Raw genomic sequence first — 19,155 nt, forward strand, 5'->3', positions numbered from 1 at the left:
GAGGGCAGCAGTGAACAGACCAATGTTGCTAGCGTTGCTAGTCCTGCGGAAAAAATTAAAAATACAAAACACAACATCCACAACATGGAATGAGCAAAGCGGAGCAAAGCATGGTTTTTTCCGGTGTGTTTTAGACAAATTTTGCGAATAGTTTGATGATGGATTACGTTATGAAACTTTCATCATCTTGCATTTTTATGAGCATACAATACAGAAGCTGACTGTGGACTTAATAACTTTTCTATTCATGTCAATTTATTGAAAAATTATAGTGTTGTAAAAAAATTCTTTCAACCAACATAATTTCCACGAGAGGTCAATATAAATAATTCAGGTGATTAGATAATTAAATGCAAACACGTTTACAAAATAACTCCAAATTGAATTTTCAGCCTAGGAAAAATGTTTTCGTCCGTTGTTCGGGCTCTGGTCCCTCTGCCGCGGGCAAATTTGTCCAAGATTTCTCTTTTGGTTCGAAGACCAGCAAGTACAGGTGCAGGAGGCCCTGCTACTCCTCCTCTCTCGGCATTGCAAATAAAAAAGCGCAAAAGGAAGCCATTGGAAGAAGAGGGCAAAAAGCTTCAACCAGGAGTAAGATTGAAGATAATTATAATATAAATATGCGATGTTAATTTAATTTTTCAGCACTTTTTCATGAGCGCCATTCCGACTGCTGAGGAGTACGATTTACGAGCGCTGAGAAATGCACTTTTGAAACAAGACTTGTACAAACCAACGTTTGTCGACGACGACGGTTCCGCTGAACCAGGTTTGTTCTTTTTTTAAATGATTTTATTAGAGATCTCAGCAGCCGTGCGGCCGGCGCAGCTGATGGCTGAGAAATCGAAATTTAATTTTCCCTCCCGGTAGTTTGTAATTTTGCTCGATATTGCAATTTTGCTAGCTATTGAAATTTTGCTAGCAATTGTAATTCTGCTAGCAATTGTAATTTTGCTAGCAATTGTAATTTTGCTAGCAATTGTAATTTTGCTAGCAATTGTAATTTTGCTAGCAATTGTAATTTTGCTAGCAATTGCAATTTTGCTAGCAATTGTAATTTTGCTAGCAATTGCAATTTTGCTAGCAATTGTAATTTGCTAGCAATTGCAATTTTGCTAGCAATTGTAATTTTGCAAGCAATTCTAAGATTTACAAAATTTAGCCTTCGGCTGGCGGCTGGTCACGTGACCCAAAAAATCGCGGCTGGCTGAGACCTTTAGTTTTTATCTTTGTTAATAATTTTGTCTTTAGAGGTTCTCCACGCTACTGCTAAATACGAAGTTGGTTCGGAGCCTCGAGACATTTTCTTTTTTCGAGAAGGCTCCGTCGTTGTTTGGAACATGAACGAGATGGAAAGTCAAGCTCTGCTCTCTTTTCTGAAGCCGTTCGAATTGAAAGGCCTTTCTGAAGACGTAGCCGTCGAAGAGACTGAGGCCATGACCTATAGTTACAGCGAAAACAGGTATATGATTGGTATGTGATTGAGAAATGAATTTATCTAAAAATTTTACAGGAAGAGTGGGTTAGATGGCGGCAACTTAGTTCTCAGGCATGGAGGAGACAATCTTGTACTTGAAAAATTTACTGTCTCCAATGCTGTTGCTCTTTCTGTAAAGCTAGGCTCGTGGGAGGCTGCTCTAGAAAAGTACATCGACTCTATTGATTATGTGACTGAGGTAAATAAATTTTTTATGCAAACCTTAATGCATTAGAAACCTGAATTCCTATGAGAAGGTTTTTTTTAGAATAATCTAGGTTTTATGTAAAAAAGATCCTCTTAATGCAAATAAATGGTTATAAGTTTCCAGTTCATATTTTGAGCTTTGCTTACAAATTTACAACTGATTTTAAATAAATTTTTGTAGGATTTGAAGGCTGGTCGGGCGATCAGAATGAGCCAGTCGGAAGTTTTGCGCAAAACTGGAGAACTCTTTGCCCTCCGCCATCTGATCAACCTCAGGTCAGACCTGCTAGACACTCCGGACTTCTACTGGGACCGAGAACATCTAGAGCCGCTGTACCTGCGAATGATCGGCCACCTGAGCATTTCCCGCCGAACCAGGGTGATGAACGAGAGACTCAGCCATTGCCTCGAGCTGGTTGAACTGCTTTCGGCCAAACTGAGTGACCATCACCACGTCCGCCTCGAGTGGATGATCATTGTTTTGATCATGGTGGAGGTGGCCTTTGAGTTCCTGCACTACTCGGACCGCATCTTCAGCCCTGAGGAGGAACAGCAGCAGCAGCAGCAGGCCTGAAGGTAGGCACCATTTTACGCATCTTTCAACTTTGCGGAAAGGATCAAGTGGAGTGACAAAAATAATAACTTCGGGGAATTCAATCTTACAACTATTTATTTTTGCCCAGCAGTCTACATCGAAGGTTATCGAGTGTGTTAATAATACAGAGAGTGTGGCCAAAGTGGTGGTTTGAGTGGTTCGGCCTTAATAAGCGTTAAAATAAATTAAAATCAAAAGGGCGAGTCGATCAGAGGTCGGCCCCCAGTCTGGCGATCTCGTCGATAAAGAAGTCGACGTCTTGGTGGCTCACTCCAGAACTCTGCACCACCAGCCTGAAGAAGTTGGGGAGGTGCCGCAGAGGCTGGTACGTGACCATCATCGTTCCCTCGCGCATCATTCGCTCCTTGATTTTCGGCGCCACCTGAAAAATCCATAAGTAAAGTTCCTCCGCAAAAGTGCATTTCTCTCCATTTAGACACTGTAAGTGTCAAAATTAAATTTTATCGCAGTTGCAAAATAAAAAGTTAAAACTTTAAATTACCTTGTGAAGTTTTTCGTTGAATTCGGGAGTGGCAGGGTCGACATCTCTGAGGGAAGGTGGGACGTACCAAAAGCAAACGTTTGTGCACTCGGGCTCGTCGAGAACCATTCGGAAGTCATTTCTGGATTTGAGTTTTGCTGTGGCGTAGTCTGCTGCGTCAAAAACTGTGTCAATGTGCGCTTCAAGACCGCTGGTACCCTGGAAAATTAATTTCAAATTTGAATTTTTAGCAAGATAAAAACATTGAATTTTTCTGAAAGATTCTATATCATTAGTTTGGCACTTTTAAAACTTAAAAAAAAACGCACCTTTGCTTTCCACATGAGCCAGAACTTGAGGACGTCGGCTCTTCTTCCGCACTGGACATGCTTGTCGCCGGTGTCGAGGGAGGTGTCGTAGAATTTGTCTTGCTGGAAGAGGTACGTGGCTGCCGCCGAGTGACACTCGGACAGCACGCCGCGGTGTCTGGTGAGGAAAACTGAGCACTGCTGAGGCGCTGCCAACAGCTTGTGCGGGTTCCAGGTCACACTGTCTGCCCTGAAATTAAAAATAAAATGTGTTTTATAAATATTTCAATCACTTTTTCTAAACAAAAAGAAAAAAAAATCCTAATTAAAATAAATTTTGATGAAATATCTTAAAATTATTTTAGGTTGTTCAAAGTTTAAAAATTGATGAATAATTCATTAAAATTTGCAATGTTAATATAATGAACTTAAAAATAATAATTTATTTTAATCCTAATAATAAAAATCTGTTATTTTTCAACCAAAATTTGATAAAACCAATATTTTCAGTCAATTTAAATATTTTACTTCCATTAATTTAATTAAAATAAAATTTTTAATTTAAATTAGAAATAACAAAATTGCATATTTTTTTTTTTAATTTAGAATTTTCTTCTATTCATACCTGTTGATTCCGTTCAGTTTGTGTTTGTGAACGCTGGACATGAGCGCCCCGCCACCCCAGGCGGCGTCGACGTGCAGCCACATTTGGTGCTTCTCGCACAGGTCGGCGATTTGCTCGATGGGGTCAAAGGCGCCAAGAACGGTGGTTCCCGCGGTGGCCAGCACCATGAAGGGGGCACCGCCCTCGGACTTAGCGCGCTCCACCTGCGCCTCCAGGTCGGAGGGACTCATGCGGCCACGCTCGTCCACGGCCACGGCGTACACGTTGTCGGCGCCCAGGCCAAACAGGGCGGCCATCTTTTGCACTGAGTAATGGGCATCTTCAGAGGCCATCACCACAAGACGAGGCAGGTTGCGCAGACCTTCCGTCTGGAGAAAAGGGTTACACAATTGTTAAAACAATTATTTATTTTTATTCAATTTTAACATTCAAATTCAAAATTTTAGCTTTTCACTTCATTTTTTTTTTATAATTATTAGTTTTAATTTTAAATAATTTTTCAGTTTTTCTTTTCATAAATTCTTAATTTCTTTATGTAATGAACTTATTGAACATTTAAATATATTTCGGAAAAAAATTTATGTACCTTGACTTTTGGAAATTTCGCGTAACGGGCACAACTAATTCCGTATCCATTGGCCATGGAGCCACCAGGGGCGAAAAGACCGTCGCCTTGCTCGAAACCGACGATGCGCCTCATCTCGGTGAGCACCGTTTCCTCCATCAGGGTGAAAACCGGGGCCACTTCGTAAGTGTAGACCGAAGGGTTCAGGGCGGCGCAAAGCCACTGCCCTGCCAGACCGTACGGATCAACACTGTCGGGAAAATTACAAATATAGAATTTATTGGGACTTTATTTTCAAGTTTTTACCTGGAGAAGAGCTGGTTTACAAAACGGGGGTGACCGGTCTTGACGCTGTACCTGATGACGTCTTCCATTAGCTCCAGAAGACGGTCCTGAGAAACTGGTGCCTCGCTCACGTCAAACTCAATCAGTCGCCTCAGCTGCTCGGGTTCTTGCCATTCGAGCACTCTGATGACATAAAAAATAGCATTATAGTTTATTCATTTGGTTAATTTAATGTTTTGTTAAAATTGCAAAAAAAAATATAGTAATAATTTGAAGAGTTTAAATTGAACTTTTTTAATTACATAAAATAAAATCAAAATTTCTTAAGTTAAATTTTATCATTTTCTAAAACAAAAGTAAAAGTGAAAAGGGCTGACTGTAGAAATTTTGTAAATTAAAACATTAATTTACTTTGATATAAAAGAAAAGAAGCTTGAAATTTAAAATCCCTTTCAGTAAAAAAAGAAATAATATTAAAAAAAATAAATTTATTAATTTTTTAAACTAAAAGAATATTTAAAATCATGACAAACCTGGAGTTGTTCCTGTCCGCAACTTTGAAGACCGCCTCCTGCAACATCAGGGATGCGGCCCTGGTGAGGAACTCCTCGTGTTGTCCCCTCTCGGCCAGGCTGACGAACCATTTTCCAGATTCGTCAGGGTTGGTTTTCTGTGCCGCCGGGGTGCTGGACCGCGAGCTGGCAGACGAGAGGGGGGCGCAGTGCTGCACCTCCACCGTCTCCAACTCGTCGTCGGAGACGGTCAGCGTGGGAACGTCGGAGGCTGGCATCTGTGTTGGTCAAAAGGCTTAGGATGAGTTAGGCTAGTTTTCGAGGCTTCCTCGGTTTTATATACTCAGAGACAAGCGCGACGAGTGGGGACGATTTTACTACGATATGAACCGCGACCGGTTTTTCCTTTGTTTTCTTTCCCGCCACTCCAAAGTACTAGTAATATTATTTATTTAAATTTTTCCCCCTTTTTACGCCAAATAATTTGGTAGTATTTTTATTTGGTGTCTGGCTCATAAGCAAACTTTGAGGGGCTTTTCTGAAACTTCAAATTTTTATTGTTATTTTAAAAAGTAAAAATTAAATTTTAAATAGGTCCAGTATGAAAGTTCTTTTACAATAATTAGATTTAATAATAATGGATTATTCTTTTGAAAAAAAGGTAAAAGCAAAAAAAATAAAAAAAAAATTGTCAACAATATTAATTAATTTTGTTTTAAATGACATTATTCTGATTTTATTATTGCAAAATTAAAATAAAAGAAGCTAAATAGATTTGCTTTATTTGAAAAAAAAATGGGCAAAATTTAAAAATAATTGATATTTTGGTGGATAATAAGATGTTAAGTTATGATTTCTTATACGAAAATAGTTTTTAATGATTTAATTCTCATATAATTTTTTTGCAGATTGGAAACAAAAGAAAAAGCTCAATATTTTTATAATTAGTGAATAATTGCATTTCTAAGAAGAACAGTCATATTATTTAATTAATCAAAGCAATTGCCCTAAATAATTTTTATGACGCAACATTCGCAACAATGGTCGAGGTGCTCGGTCAATTGAAAATTGCAAGTTGAATGGATCCTCCAAGGCTGCGATTCGATACACGATTATAGACGTTTGAATTTTTTTCATCGTTCTAATTACTTATGGCATTGAGAAACGTCCCATTATATCAATACTATTTTCTTTCCGACAATTCCAAATGTATTCCAAATCACTTTGAAGCACATCCATTGTATAATTAGAGCGTGTGGCCTTGCTGCGAGAACCATTATTACGTGCAAAATTAAAAATTAAAATTCCAAAATAAAGAAGAAACCGGTTTTGGCGGCGGACGGTTTATTATTTTTGAGGTTTTGCAGAGACGTCAGTGGGGAAGTTCTCGGCGGAAACTCGGACAGGAAAGGTGCCGATTGTGGGTATAAACAAACGCGAATCTCAGCGGTCAGTCCGACTGTGTTAATGACGTAAACAGCAGACCGCGCCTCAGGCAATAACAACTCGCTCAGGTCGACCCTAGATCATTCATTTCGAACGTGATGTTAATTATTTTATCAATCGTCAGGACTATGACCTGCAATATTTTTGACTCGTTTTGAACAGGAAAATATTTTACTTTTAAAATATATGAAGTCGCAATTAAAATTTTATAAATCAAACAAAAGAGAAAATCTAGTCGATGAACCGCATCATTGACTATTGCGTGAGCAGGTAATTCATTGAGCGGGTTTTCCTGTTGCGCCGAGAAAGATGCATTTTTTGTCCTCAATTGTAATACTAATTGTGTCTGATGTATGAACTATTGCGACGCAATTTGTTAGTGTTGAAGTATAAAATTAAAAGGAAAGAGGGAATGCAAAGAAAGCGCTCTAAAAATAGAGAGATACGCAATTTATTTCAAGAGATTTCTTCAAGTATAAAGGAGTTGGTCAAACAAATTTTGATCCCTTTCGCAAACACCATATATAGTCTTCCGTCAACAAGCCATCAGGAGAAAACGGTGGAAGTGAAAAACAATGGATTGAATAATGATTGCTCCAATTTGCTGGACCTTCAATTCTAGTTCCGATTAATTTAATAATTGACTTTTGATTGATTGCGGAAGGAAATTTAATAATATTTGATTGACCTCCGAGTTCTTTGAAATAAATTATAATTAAAAAAATTAATACAATCATAGTATTCTTAATTGGAAATCAAGCTTGAAGTTTTTATAATAATAAGTAAACTCGTCAAATTAATAATTTAGTTAAAAATAATTTGATTATTTTTATTTCAACTGATTTTTACTTCAATTCAAATTATTTACTTTATTGCAACATTTTCCTGCTCCTAAAAATAAGCAATTTAAATATGGAATTAAATTAACGTAACTTGATTAAATGCTCCAAATATTTTACTTTCCCTTTAAGAGCAAAAGCGTAAGGTTGCAAGCTCTTCCAATGGGTTTGGACTCCCCAAAAAAACTGGGCTTGGTATCTAATTGCTTCCTCGACTATGAAGACCAAGATCAAGGTTGTGCCGGCAAAAAATGTGTTAAAAAAATCGGTCAAAGTCTCTCTAGGACGGCTAGAAAAAATTTTGCGCTTATTCAAGAGAGACGGTGCGCGCGGCAAGGTCGTCGCGGGGCGAGCCAAGAACCGGCAATGTTATTATCCTTTGGCGCTACTGCACATAATAATATTTTGCTCAATCAAGCTCCACATGTCCAGAACAGATTTATGTATTTCCCTCGATTCTTTAGTGTCCACACACACACGCGCGTAATTGCTCTTAGATACATAGTTATTATGCGTGATTTTTCACCGATCGATCGCGCTCTGATTCGCACGCCAATCAAGCACTTTTTTATGCGTTGCACGCGAGCTTATAGAGTAATAAACCGACAATGGGAGTCAAAAGTAAAAGTTTGCAAACGCGTATTGCGACGATTCTTGGAAATTAGAATACATACACGTGTAATGGCTTTCAATTGGTTTTGCAAGCTAATTAAACTTGACCTTCGGATTTTTACGTTCTTGCAATAATTTGAGGCAGGTGGCTTGAAACGAGTCACGAAAATCTTCCGAATTCCTTTGTCTGGCGTATTTGGAGAATTTTACATGTGAATTTGTGAGGAATAAATTCTTAGCTTTATTTTATTGGTAAGGAGATTGAAAGTAAAAGTTTAAAATTATCTTATAATAGTGAGGGATTTAATTATTTTTTTTCTTATTAAATAAACAATTAGTCCATAATTAATTTATCATCTCACATTGTTGTGATTCGCTTTCCAGAGATTTAGGATATGTTAATTAAATTATAAGATCATAAGAATAGTAATTAAGTGATTAAAGAACATGAATAAAAAAAAATATATTTTTAAATTCCGAGACACAAGTAAAATAAGTAGAAAGAGTATTATTTGTTCTATTTTTATTTATTTTGCATTTAAATTTGTTTCAAAATATATCTTTGCAGTTTACATTTAATAATAACTAGTTTCACAACAAAATTGTAATTTCAGGAAAAAATCATCCAGATAAAAATCTAAATTAAAATATTAATGAATTAAATTAAAAATTAGTAATTAAATTAATTTAATAAATTAAATATTAAAATACTTATAAGCTTGCATGAGTGCTGCAGCATTTTAATATGAACAATGTGACAGAACAGCACGGCCTATATTTTTTATTTCATTGGATAAAATAATTCAAATAAGATAATGGAAATTGTGAAGAAAAAAACTTCTACTCTCAATTAATGAATCGATGTAACTAAAATTGTGAAAAATTTAAAAAAAATCTCTAATATTTTCAAGTACGATGAATTAGCGATTAAGTTGTTTGAAATTTATCCACCAAAAATTTTTACACCAATTGTTTAAAAATGTGGTCCCAATATAGCAACTATGTAATTTAAATTAATTCCTAAATATTTCAGTATTAAAAAAATTGTTTTTAAAATTTTAAGACCAAAATCTTGATATTGACAATGATCTAATTAAATTTAACAATAAAATGTATTGCAATTTTTCAAAAGAAAAAAATACTCGTATTTAAAACTACGATCCAATATTAAATTTCAAAACTTTAAATTATGTGCTTCATAATTAAAATATTTGTAAGAATTTGAGTATGAAGGACCGAGGCAATGTCAAAACCTGAATGTGGTTTATGTTGTTCTCGAGGCAAAGAGGAAGGAAGGAAGTAAAAAACTGACCTGGGCTGAGCGTGCGGCCGACTAGACTGACTGAGCGGCGACTGCCCCGCTGCCGGCCCTTAAATAATTTTGCCTGCGCGTGGTGGGATTCGAAAGTGTCAACCTTACAATCATGCATTAACTTTATCCTTACAATTGGCTTAGCGGCCTCCGCGCTTATTTTTTGTTCCGCTCACGAAAAAAATCTTCTCCGCACCAGATCCGATTGATAAAATTGCTATTTCCTTCCTCTTTGGCTCAGGGAGAGGAAATAAAATCAAACTGCGCGTGACCTCGTCTACCTGCTTGAAATTTGCGAGTACTCTACATTTAACGGCTCGACAGCCTGAAGTTTTGCGCCAAAAACCTGTTCGCCACTTCGTTTTTTTTTATTTGCTACAATATCGGCCTTTTAAAAATTGGTATTTTGCGCTAATAAGATTATCACGTATATATATTAATTTGTTGCGAGCGTGTTACTGAATTTTGGTAATTGCACTACGAATAAAAATGCCTCATTATATTCCTGCCAATAACATCACTAATTATGGCTGCAGTAATTAACTATTTATTATTTCTTTTCCGTTGTTGAAAAACTGGATATTTTTTTACAAGGTTTGCGATATTTTTAGCGATTTAAAAAAGACAAAAATTGAATGTTTGAATTCTTCACTATAAAAATATTTTTTTTCCAGCAATATTTTTTTACGAAATTTTTTGTAAACGTTTTTTCTTCTTTAGTTTTGTAATTTTGAAACAGCCTCGGCAGAAAAATATATGGCAACATGACAATTAAAAAAAAATATAACATTCTTTTTAGTAGTTGGATACAAAATTACATCCGAAAGTCCCAAAACTAAAGTGACCTAATTTAAATTTTTAAAAACCAAAAGTTTTAATATTATATAGAAATTAATATCTTAAGTATGAAGGACCAACACTCTTTTTTCTTCATAAATATAGCTGAATACAGCTAAAAAAACTCAGCGAAAAATTATACATAATTTCATTTCTTATTTTTAATTAAACTAATTCCTTAATAACTTTTTCAAATATACTTAAAAACTAGCCTTAAAAGAGATTGTTAGGAGTTTTTTGATACAGTTTACACTTTTTATAATCCTATGAACAAAATAATAATAATAAACAAAACTGGAAAAAACGAACTTATTTAAGGAAATTGAGGCAGAATAATTATATTCTGTCTCAATGTCCGACTTCCTTCATGCAATAAAAAACCGCAGTGGTTTTGAAAGATTCTACTATCTACTTTTATTTTGTAATTTTGATGAAGCTGCAATGAACAATTAAATATTTTAGCTTGAATTAAACTTTTTTAATTAATAATTGTAATCAATATTATCAAACTTTTAGTCTAGAATAGCAAAAAATAACTGTTATTGCATTTTTAACTTTTTCAAAAGTCCCTAATAAGATGAGACAAAAGTTTATTGTTATATTATAAATTTTCCTAAATTGCTTCAAAATATTTTCCATTTTGAGTAAAAAAAAAGGAAATCTCCAGGACTGACGAAAAACATTTTGGCGTGTATGTAAATTCTAGACCCGTAGTTTGGCGATTTAATTGCATCGAAAAGTCACCTACTTTTGTGTCCTTTGGCTAATCGGAGTCAAAAATTTTCACGCCTTTGCTGGTGAGAGGTGCCTGAGGGCGTGAAGGACCAGCAAAGGACTTCTCACAATCCACCGAGCACCAATATCTAAAGCTTTCATGCTCGCCAATTCACACTCGGCGACTCGCATCATTCACACAAAACAATCACATAACCTTGCCCACGTTAAAGCAGGACAAAAAAAAATAATAGTCAAACAAAATTAATTACTATGCGTCTAAAAAAAAAAACCGGAAAGAAGCAGGCCAATGTCCTACGACCTTGATGAAAAAAAAATCATCATCTTTTAATAATAGAGGTTTTTATTTATATTAAAAATTCAGGCTGTGTGCTATGTATTGTGATATTTTTTTTTAAATTTTTTTATTGATCTTTGCACAGTTAGTTTCGACTTGTTACAATGCTTGCTAGTAATTTTGTAAGCTGCGATAGGTTACTTACGTCTTACCAGCTAAGGTACATCTTAATCAGATAGCGTGGAGATATACATAATTACAGGTAATTTAGTGTTGTTCTTTTTTTCCGCAATATATATATTTTTAATATACTCCTCAGGTTAATAATTACGTCTTGGTACTTACCGCATTTTATTATACATTTTTCGTCTAACCACTTATCAAGTAAATGCTGCACTTTGAATTTTTGTTCTTACGTCATATGAGAGAATTGCACACGCACATTGCACTGTTCGTTTCAGTCAAACCTTTCTTTGTTCAGTCAAAAAAATCGGTTGGTCGGGCCGTCGGGGGTCGTGCGTTGATGCCCCAGAGCCTTGAGTGAGATCACATTACGTCTTCGCGGGGCACCAGGCCCTTCAGGACCCCCTTGGCACAAAGTAGCCACCTCGAGTCCACGCATACCAGCACCTCCAGCGTCTGACCCTTGTCGTAACTCAGGTGGCCCGACTCGGCGCCCAACCGATGCCTTACAGTCTGCACTCGCCTGAAATCATTTTATTTTTATTTTACTAGATCATATTTGGTTAATTATTTCATGAAGTTAAATCTGAATTTTATTATTTGATAATGCTGTAGATTTAACATCCCCCCCACCCTTAAAAAGTGGTTGCAAAAAAGTTGCAAAACAGTATCAAACAAAATAAAGTGAAAATTTTTCAGGTCCTTTGAATTTCTGTAGCCAACGCATATAATTTGATTTTTAAGTTACAAAAATCAGAATTATTTCATAAATTTCTTTTAATTTTTAGGTAAACTGATGATTTTTAAAATCAATAAATATAAATAAATCGAAAATTCTCAAAAGGAAAATATTCAAAATTAAACTATTTTGGATCCACGCCCTACAACTCCCAATTTTAAGGGAATTATAACTCCTTTTACTGCATAAAATAAAGATGGTTTACATTTTAACAATCATAAGTTTGTAATTAGTTACATAACACTATAAATTATTGAAAATGATATTTATTTTAAAATTCTAACTGCGCAGGTAATTATCGTTATATCACAAATGACACTGTTGAATTTTACAATCTTTAATAAATAATTGTCATTTATTAAATCAGCAAACCGTATTGTTGCGCATTTATTTAGGTGCCTGAGGGCAAGCTGAATCAAACGCTCAATTAGTGAGTGTCCCAATCAATGAACAATTATGTAACTTGAATAGAAAGTGTCTTCATTGTAAATTATTCCAATGACTCTCTAAATTAAAATAGACGTCGAACGTAATTGAAATTAAACGTACCTCAGCGGCTGTCCTCTCGTGGTGATGGGTTTCTTGGGAGCGGGTTGCGGTTTTACGGCCTTGGGCTTGGGAAGCGTTGGGGGTGGCGCTTTCAGGGGTTTGTTCCTCATTTCCACTGGGCGAGGGGGCGAAGGGGTATGGGCGGGCGGCCAAGAGGGTGCCATGGGTCGCGAGGGCGAGTTTATGAGCCGCGGAATCCTCGAAGGTCGGCTCATTAACTCCCACTGACGTTGCAATTTCTTAAATCGATCCCTGCAAAACACGGAGAAAAATAATTAGATAGTTTTGGATGAAATTTTTTTTATCAATTAACCTTTATAACACAAAATATTCTAATTTAATGCATTTTAATTATTTTCCTTGTAAATTGGCAAATTTGTGTAAAAATTTGTATAAATTTAATATTATGAATTTTGAGGGCATTGTGGTGACCACTTAGCAAATCTAAGTTTTAACATAATATAGAACAATTTTAAAATTATGAAAACATAAATAAATATTCAAACCTAAAAACTTATATAATTATGTTTGCAAAACTATTATGTAGTTCTTTTATTACAAACAAAAAAGTATTGCCGTATATGTAATGAAAAGTAATAAATATTTACATTTCAATTTTTTTTCCGTTAATTTTCTTAAAATATTAATAATAGCGATAATTTAATATTAAAAATTAATATAAAAAATAAAATATTACCTGGTTTCCAAACTATCAGCCTCAGAAGGCCCTTCTGAGGAGGCCTCGGCCCTTGCCGCCTCTTCGGCCACCAGACGCTCGAGGGCCTGCGCGAGTTTGGGCGAAGCAGTGGCCGACCAGCGGCGCTGCTTGCGTTCCTCGGGGCCCAGCTGCCCCAGCTGCAGACTGAGGTTTTCGTGGACGCAGGAGCGAGGGCGGCTGAGCAGCGGCCTCAGGCCACGCTGCAACCGCTTCACCTCAAGCAGCAGGTCCAGGGGGGCCGGCGGCCTTGGCAAAGACTCGACCGCGGCCACCACGGCGTCAAAGTGCTGCCGGGCCGAGGAATTGGCGCCGGCGAGGAAGGCGATGGACCCGTAGTGCTTTCGAATTAGCGACTCGCGCGTCCGTAAAAGTGACAACCAAGCTCCTAGGGCACCAACGCTGTAAAATTTAAAAAAAAAATCACGATTAATTCTCTACATTCACCACAAGTAGGATAATTAAAAACGAAGGTGACAAAATAATTAAACTACAAGATTTTTGTTTTGAAGACAATTTAAAATAAATTAAACATTAAAATTGACAATCCAATAAGAATTGCAGGTAAATGTAATTATTTTAAAGCGTTTTAGAAAATTATTTTTGGAATAAATGTTAGTGCGGAATTAAAGTTTTCCAAGTTCGATAATTTTGGTAATGATGAAAAACTTTTGTTCGAGTGTTAGTTAATTTAACACAGTTCCAATAGGATTTTTCTTGTTCTTGGTGAAAATTATTTCCCCCTTCGAAATATTTCAAGAATCTTACTTGATAAGTCCAAATATGAAGGCGTTGACCTTGAGAGGTCCCTCTGTCAACATGTCGTCGGCGTTGACGCGCATCAGCAGATCGTTGAGCGCCTTGGCGATCTGGCCGCTGTGGGCAGCCGCCTCGACAACTCGCCATGCAGAATTGGAGACCATGCCGAAGCCCGTGTCCACCTCAGGTCGCAGTCCGTGGCTCAGGATGTCCGTCAAGGCGGGACAAATCTGCTGAAGGGCCACGGTCTGCAGAGTGTCGGGGTCGGACAGGCAGGAGCAGTACTGCTGGCAGGCGACACGCATGGTGCTCACCATGTCTGCAAAAGTTCCTAATCCTTTAAACATATTCCACTCAATTCTTACTCAGTTAAATTGATAAATACCTGATACGCGCGAAAGGTCCAGGTTGAGGGGAAGGCTGAAGGGTATGCGGTGCTGGGCGATCGATTCAGGGATGTCGTCCTTTGGGGGGTGGCATGGGGAGTTTGGTGGTGCAAACTGCACTTGCATCGTTTTCAGCAGCTGACTAGACACCTGAGCTCGCAGCCTCAACACGTCTTCACTGGTCGGCTGGTCCCAGCGAGGGTTGTTGTTCAACTCGTCCTTGCTGCCCTGAGAGAATCAATAATAAAATCAAACCTCCGGTTCTGATATTGAGGGTCATTCAGAAGCCTAAAACCTGACAAAGGCCTAGGTTAAAGACACAGGTCTGAGCTAATTCAACCTTTGTCTGGTTATGCTTTTGAATCTTCCTCACAACAATAAGATTTCTGTACCTTTTTCCTCAACTTCTGAGTTCCAGGGCTGTGATAGCCTGAGGATGAGCTGGATGCCTCCAAGATCTGCCTGCACTCTGCAGGCAACAGGACGTTGAGGCTGTCCCAGTCCTTCACGTGGGACAGCCCTTTGTCCTTGAGTCGTTCAACGTCATCCAAGGAAAACGGCCTTGGGCGTCCCGAGGGTTTTCCCGCCTTTATTGGAGGTCCTCGTGGCGCCAGGTGGACAGTGGCCCCGGGAGGGGTGCCTGCGGTCTTCAGGAAGGAAAGATCAGGCAACGCATAGTTTGGGTAGCACACCTGCAGGTGCGGCCTGCTGGTGGTCGGGGGTGGCTGCGATGGCGCACGCGTCTGGACGCTCTGGTTCAAACTCTGCGCCTCAGTCTGCGTTGCCTGTGTAACCTGCAGAGGACACTTTGTGGTTTTCAATCTTGAAATTCAGATGTAGGTAATGAAATTCTCACCTTTCTAGTCTTATTGAGAAGGGCATTGATGTTGGCTGGACAGAACCGGCTGGAACTGTCCAGCTCGCTCGAGCTGGAGGTGCTCATCCTCTCTTCACTCCGCTGCTGCTGCTTAAGGAAGAGTCGCCTCACTAGACTAAGAGGGGCCCCAGGTCCCGCTCCCAGCCCTTCGTCCGAACTTGAACTGCACACATCGAACAGCTTGCGGCTCCCGCACCAACTGTCCTCACCTGCAAGAATGTAATTAAATTTAATTACCAATGGAAACCCGATGAATTAATGAAAACTTAATCGTTCATTTAATTTTGTGCTGGATCTTAGTAAATATAAATTGTAATTAAGAAAATTTTATCATCATATTAGAATGATCTCTAAAAATAATTTATAACCATTTCGTTTCTTGCGTACTTTTAAATCATACCATTAAAAAGATAGGCATTTAATTTATAATTAACCAGGAAACTAAGAATTTTTTACAAGCGTAATTTAATTAATTTGCTCATGTCGTGATTGGTAGGCTTCCGATTTAAATTATTGGTTGCTCATGGAAAAAAATTAATATTTTTAGATAAACCTTCCATTAATAATTTGATAAAAAATAATTTTATATAATATAAGTTTGAATCAATACAAGAAAGATCAGGCCATTCAGGCCCTTGAAATTGGAATTTTTTCTGTTTTCAAGCCCTTTAAGTTTAATATTTTAAAACTCTTTTTATTACCAGCTGTGCTGTAGTCTTCAAACGCGATCGTGTAGTTGTCCTTGTTGGCCTGGCAGGTCAACAGAATGTCGCCCTCGAGGTCGAGAGAATCGACAGAAATGTTGGTCAGATTGGTCAGGGGCGAGTCTTTGACTGGAGAGAAAAGAGGCCCTGACCGGCACACACTCTCCTGAAACTTATCGAAAAGCCAAATTCACTCAAAAAGGAAACGCTGAAAATTGTAAATTGATTCCGATGTACGCTGCACGCAAAGACGATAGAATTTATTAAACAGACAACTGTAAATTAATTTTATCAGGCGAAAATTCGTGTCTGGAGACAATTTGTAAAATTTCATACAAAAATCGTGTTTCAATAATGTATAACACAGTTGCACGCCAGAAAACAACTCTTTCCGCATTAAATTAAATCTGGAGTGAAAGAAATTGTATAAGACACGTGATTGGAATTGAAGTGTTATTTTATATTACCTTGCTGGACGCGTCTGACTGCGAGTCGGAATAGTGGTTGACCGTGGTAAGCACAGAGTGCATGTCCAGGTCGTCGTCCATATCAATCTGCGCCAGGTTGGCGTCCAGATCCCTGGCCAGGTCGTTGTACGTTGACATGCTGAAGGTCGAGAGCAGCCCCTTCCGGGGCCAACCCTCGCCGCACCAACCGCGGTTGTTGCAGTTTGGGTCACCCATTTTCTCTGCAATCAAATAAAAATAAAATTTATTTAATTGTTGTTTATTCTTAAAATATAAAATTAAATTAGATTTCAAGTATTATAATTATACACACCACAACTAAATTTTGTTATTCAGAAAATTATAAATTAATGAAATTGGAAATTTTTTTTTCGCGTTTTAAAAATTGATAAAATTGCTTGCTTTTAAAAAAAGTTTGGAATATTCGAGATGGTTTCTACACACACATTCAGTTTATTATTCTCAACGCGCACATATAGCTCGACAGCCATTCAAAAAATTTCAAGCTGGAGAAGGGCATTACAATAATGTCGCTCACTCGATTGATGAGAGAGCCAGATGCTCTGAATTAATGCAGGAAGTGACTAATAAAGAAGCAGTCGCGTCGCGTAGCCGCCACACAAGTGCATTTCGCACTCAAGGGCTTTCTTTTTCTGCCCTATAGTATTTCGATTCGTGTGCAGATTTGCCGTACAAAATTTACACCGAGCTACAAGCTACATGTTTTTTAAACCATGTAACTTTGAATAATAAAAAAATAAAAACTTAAAATTAAAATGTGGATATAATTGATTTAATTTCATACTAATTCGCTAATATGAAAAGTTAAAAGCAAGGAAAATAATAATGATATTAATTATTTATTTAATTGTAAAAAGGCTTGTCTTAAATTTTCAAAGAACAAAATAAATAAATAATAATTTGATAGTATAAACAAGTAATTTTTAACAATTAATTTATAATATGTAAATTTATATAAAATAGTCAATTATTTATATTTCTTATTTTATTTAAGAAATTTAATTACAAACATATACTTTTCATTTATTTTTGAAAATATTGAATTATTATTTTCCTTTTTAGAATTCTCCTTGGAATTAATTTGTTTTTTTTTACTGACGCCACCACATTTTTATAATCTCTGGCAAACCAATGATAAGAGAGGCCGTCGGTTTTCTGTATGTAAGCGAGCGAACACTCTAGCAAGTACAACCGAAATAACTTTTGCAGAAAAAAATCGAGTTAAATTCTAAGATGGCGCCAACCCCAATCTGTTGCACATCTCAATTAAGTAAGTTAATTTCTCCCACTCATCCAATTTCGCAAACCCATTTGTAAATGAGTCACGTCTGTTCAACGACCGGCCGCAATGCTCATTTCGTAATTGCCGGTCTTGTTGATATTTACACCGCCCCCACACAAACGCACCCTCGAGGCCCCCTGTCCGGCGGAAGTGGTCGCCATCTTGGTGCTCTCTACCTTCTTTAATCCTATTGTCGCACGTCTCCTCGGTCTTTGTTTGTTGCGTTTTGGTGCGGCGGGCCCTGCGCCGGCAGGGCAGTCGCTTGGACCCCTGTTTGTTGGGGCCCTGCGTGGCCGGGTCATCCTGGACGCACAGGACCCGGCCCGAGGAGTACTCCAGGATTTTGGTCATCAGACACAGCGCAAGCACCAGCATAGGGACATAGTCAGACAAGCACTGCGGATGCTATTTCTGGACCACTCTCTAGCGCTCTCGCGGGCAGCTCCCCTAGACGCACACACTGACCAGGGGCGGGGGACCGAGAGGGGCGCTCACGGCGGGGGTTTGTTTATAAAAACAAAATTTTCGTTTAATACGCTTTTTTTCAATTAATCAAATATAAATAAATTTAAGGGTTTCCAATGAAATTTTTTAAAAATTGCCAATTTATAGCTACAATGATATTTGAAATAATGATTTTATTTTAATTTTCGTGTACATTCTATGGATGTAAATTTGGCTGGTTTTCTTTTTTATTTTAAACCGCGATTTTGCAAAAACAAAGGATGTTGAAGGACTTCAGGTTAAAACCGCTTAACCTCCAAACCGTATTTTGCTCTTTGTGGTTATTCACATTTACGCAAATTTGAAAACAAAGGATAAGTCAGTGCCACAAAGGGAAGGACGAATCCCGTTCCCTTCACCATTTCCTTGTTATTTCCGTCTTTGGATCGTTTTTGTATTGTGCACATTTAACTTTCTTAAGCTAGCAAAAATACGTACTTTTTAATAACAGGAGTATAAATTTAATAAAAAAAATTATAATAATTGGACATCAGTGTAAGGAAATTAAAAGAAATGAAGATGAAAAAAAACTTCATTGCTGATATTAAAAATAGTAAATTTACACCAATCAAATTATTTTTCCTTAATATCTTATTTTCTTATTTTAAACGACTTTTAAATATATTTTAGGATTATGTATTTATGATAGTAATTTATAATTATAGTCTTTTTTTATTGACCTGTTTTTATTAATTAGTCACTCCAATATAATTTTGGATAAATATTATTGCTTTTGCTTTCTCTTGAAATGTGTTTTTATGAACTGTCAATTTTGACGGTCACAGGTCAACCAAGTCTCATAATCATAGTTTCATAATTGATAAGAAAATTAACCAAGGGCGGGTATGCAAAATAA

General features: G+C 37.2%; 4 protein-coding genes across 11 annotated transcripts in view; 2 read left to right on the forward strand and 2 right to left on the reverse strand.

Annotated features, from left to right (window-relative positions):
• Positions 1-75: 75 nt before the first annotated feature.
• Positions 76-2,777, forward strand: LOC132199048 (required for meiotic nuclear division protein 1 homolog). The gene is made up of 6 exons (XM_059623430.1): positions 76-334; positions 393-591; positions 646-769; positions 1,252-1,462; positions 1,514-1,676; positions 1,866-2,777. The coding sequence occupies exons 2-6, from the start codon at positions 403-405 to the stop codon at positions 2,256-2,258; spliced, it is 1,080 nt and encodes a 359-aa protein (XP_059479413.1). The 5' UTR covers positions 76-334; positions 393-402; the 3' UTR covers positions 2,259-2,777.
• The window catches only part of LOC132199052 (uncharacterized), a 34,931-nt gene continuing 17,897 nt past the window's right edge, over positions 2,122-19,155 (forward strand). Inside the window, exon 1 of one of the 2 annotated variants that reach the window (XM_059623438.1) lies at positions 2,122-2,260. Coding sequence is in view for 1 of the 2 variants with exons in the window: in XM_059623435.1 (XP_059479418.1) it covers positions 17,747-17,783 (37 nt within the window). In the remaining variant the exon portion in view is untranslated. Of the gene's footprint in view, positions 2,261-17,681; positions 17,784-19,155 lie in introns of those variants that run through there. The other variant, XM_059623435.1, reaches the window with a different exon arrangement.
• On the reverse strand, positions 2,337-9,350 carry LOC132199044 (cysteine sulfinic acid decarboxylase). 2 transcript variants are annotated; one of them, XM_059623424.1, is made up of 8 exons: positions 9,265-9,350; positions 5,077-5,333; positions 4,565-4,726; positions 4,280-4,508; positions 3,694-4,061; positions 3,090-3,318; positions 2,782-2,979; positions 2,337-2,661 (listed from the first exon to the last, which is right to left on the reverse strand). In XM_059623424.1, exons 2-8 carry the CDS (start codon positions 5,331-5,333, stop codon positions 2,488-2,490), a joined length of 1,617 nt encoding a protein of 538 aa, XP_059479407.1. In that variant the 5' UTR covers positions 9,265-9,350; the 3' UTR covers positions 2,337-2,487. The 2 variants fall into 2 exon arrangements, with proteins under 2 accessions (XP_059479407.1, XP_059479408.1); XM_059623425.1 differs by having other exon boundaries at positions 9,206-9,270.
• On the reverse strand, positions 11,192-18,211 carry LOC132199038 (uncharacterized). Of its 6 annotated transcripts, none has more exons than XM_059623413.1 (10): positions 17,921-18,211; positions 16,493-16,713; positions 16,023-16,191; positions 15,301-15,530; positions 14,837-15,250; positions 14,444-14,672; positions 14,068-14,395; positions 13,282-13,701; positions 12,585-12,836; positions 11,192-11,819 (listed from the first exon to the last, which is right to left on the reverse strand). In XM_059623413.1, exons 1-10 carry the CDS (start codon positions 18,168-18,170, stop codon positions 11,660-11,662), a joined length of 2,673 nt encoding a protein of 890 aa, XP_059479396.1. In that variant the 5' UTR covers positions 18,171-18,211; the 3' UTR covers positions 11,192-11,659. The 6 variants fall into 6 exon arrangements, with proteins under 6 accessions (XP_059479396.1, XP_059479398.1, XP_059479395.1 ...); XM_059623415.1 differs by having other exon boundaries at positions 14,068-14,377; positions 16,023-16,197; XM_059623412.1 differs by having other exon boundaries at positions 14,068-14,389; positions 16,023-16,197.

The sequence above is a fragment of the Neocloeon triangulifer genome, unplaced genomic scaffold (genome assembly GCF_031216515.1).
Source record: "Neocloeon triangulifer isolate White Clay Creek 2 clone unplaced genomic scaffold, ASM3121651v1 ptg000013l, whole genome shotgun sequence".
In the NCBI taxonomy this organism is placed as follows: domain Eukaryota; kingdom Metazoa; phylum Arthropoda; class Insecta; order Ephemeroptera; family Baetidae; genus Neocloeon; species Neocloeon triangulifer.

Coding starts and splice junctions, on each gene's coding strand:
- LOC132199044 (XM_059623424.1), bottom strand. CDS start 5,333: ATGCCAGCCTCCGACGTTCCCACGCTGACCGTCTCCGACGACGAGTTG. Junction 4,509..4,564: donor GTAAACCAGCTCTTCTCCAG/GTAAAAACTTGA, acceptor TTTTCCCGACAG/TGTTGATCCGTACGGTCTGG. Junction 4,062..4,279: donor CGAAATTTCCAAAAGTCAAG/GTACATAAATTT, acceptor CCTTTTCTCCAG/ACGGAAGGTCTGCGCAACCT.
- LOC132199048 (XM_059623430.1), top strand. CDS start 403: ATGTTTTCGTCCGTTGTTCGGGCTCTGGTCCCTCTGCCGCGGGCAAAT. Junction 592..645: donor GCAAAAAGCTTCAACCAGGA/GTAAGATTGAAG, acceptor TTAATTTTTCAG/CACTTTTTCATGAGCGCCAT. Junction 1,677..1,865: donor CTATTGATTATGTGACTGAG/GTAAATAAATTT, acceptor AAATTTTTGTAG/GATTTGAAGGCTGGTCGGGC.
- LOC132199038 (XM_059623411.1), bottom strand. CDS start 18,170: ATGCTGGTGCTTGCGCTGTGTCTGATGACCAAAATCCTGGAGTACTCC. Junction 16,714..17,920: donor CCGGACAGGGGGCCTCGAGG/GTGCGTTTGTGT, acceptor ATTTGATTGCAG/AGAAAATGGGTGACCCAAAC. Junction 15,251..15,300: donor TTCTCAATAAGACTAGAAAG/GTGAGAATTTCA, acceptor AAAACCACAAAG/TGTCCTCTGCAGGTTACACA.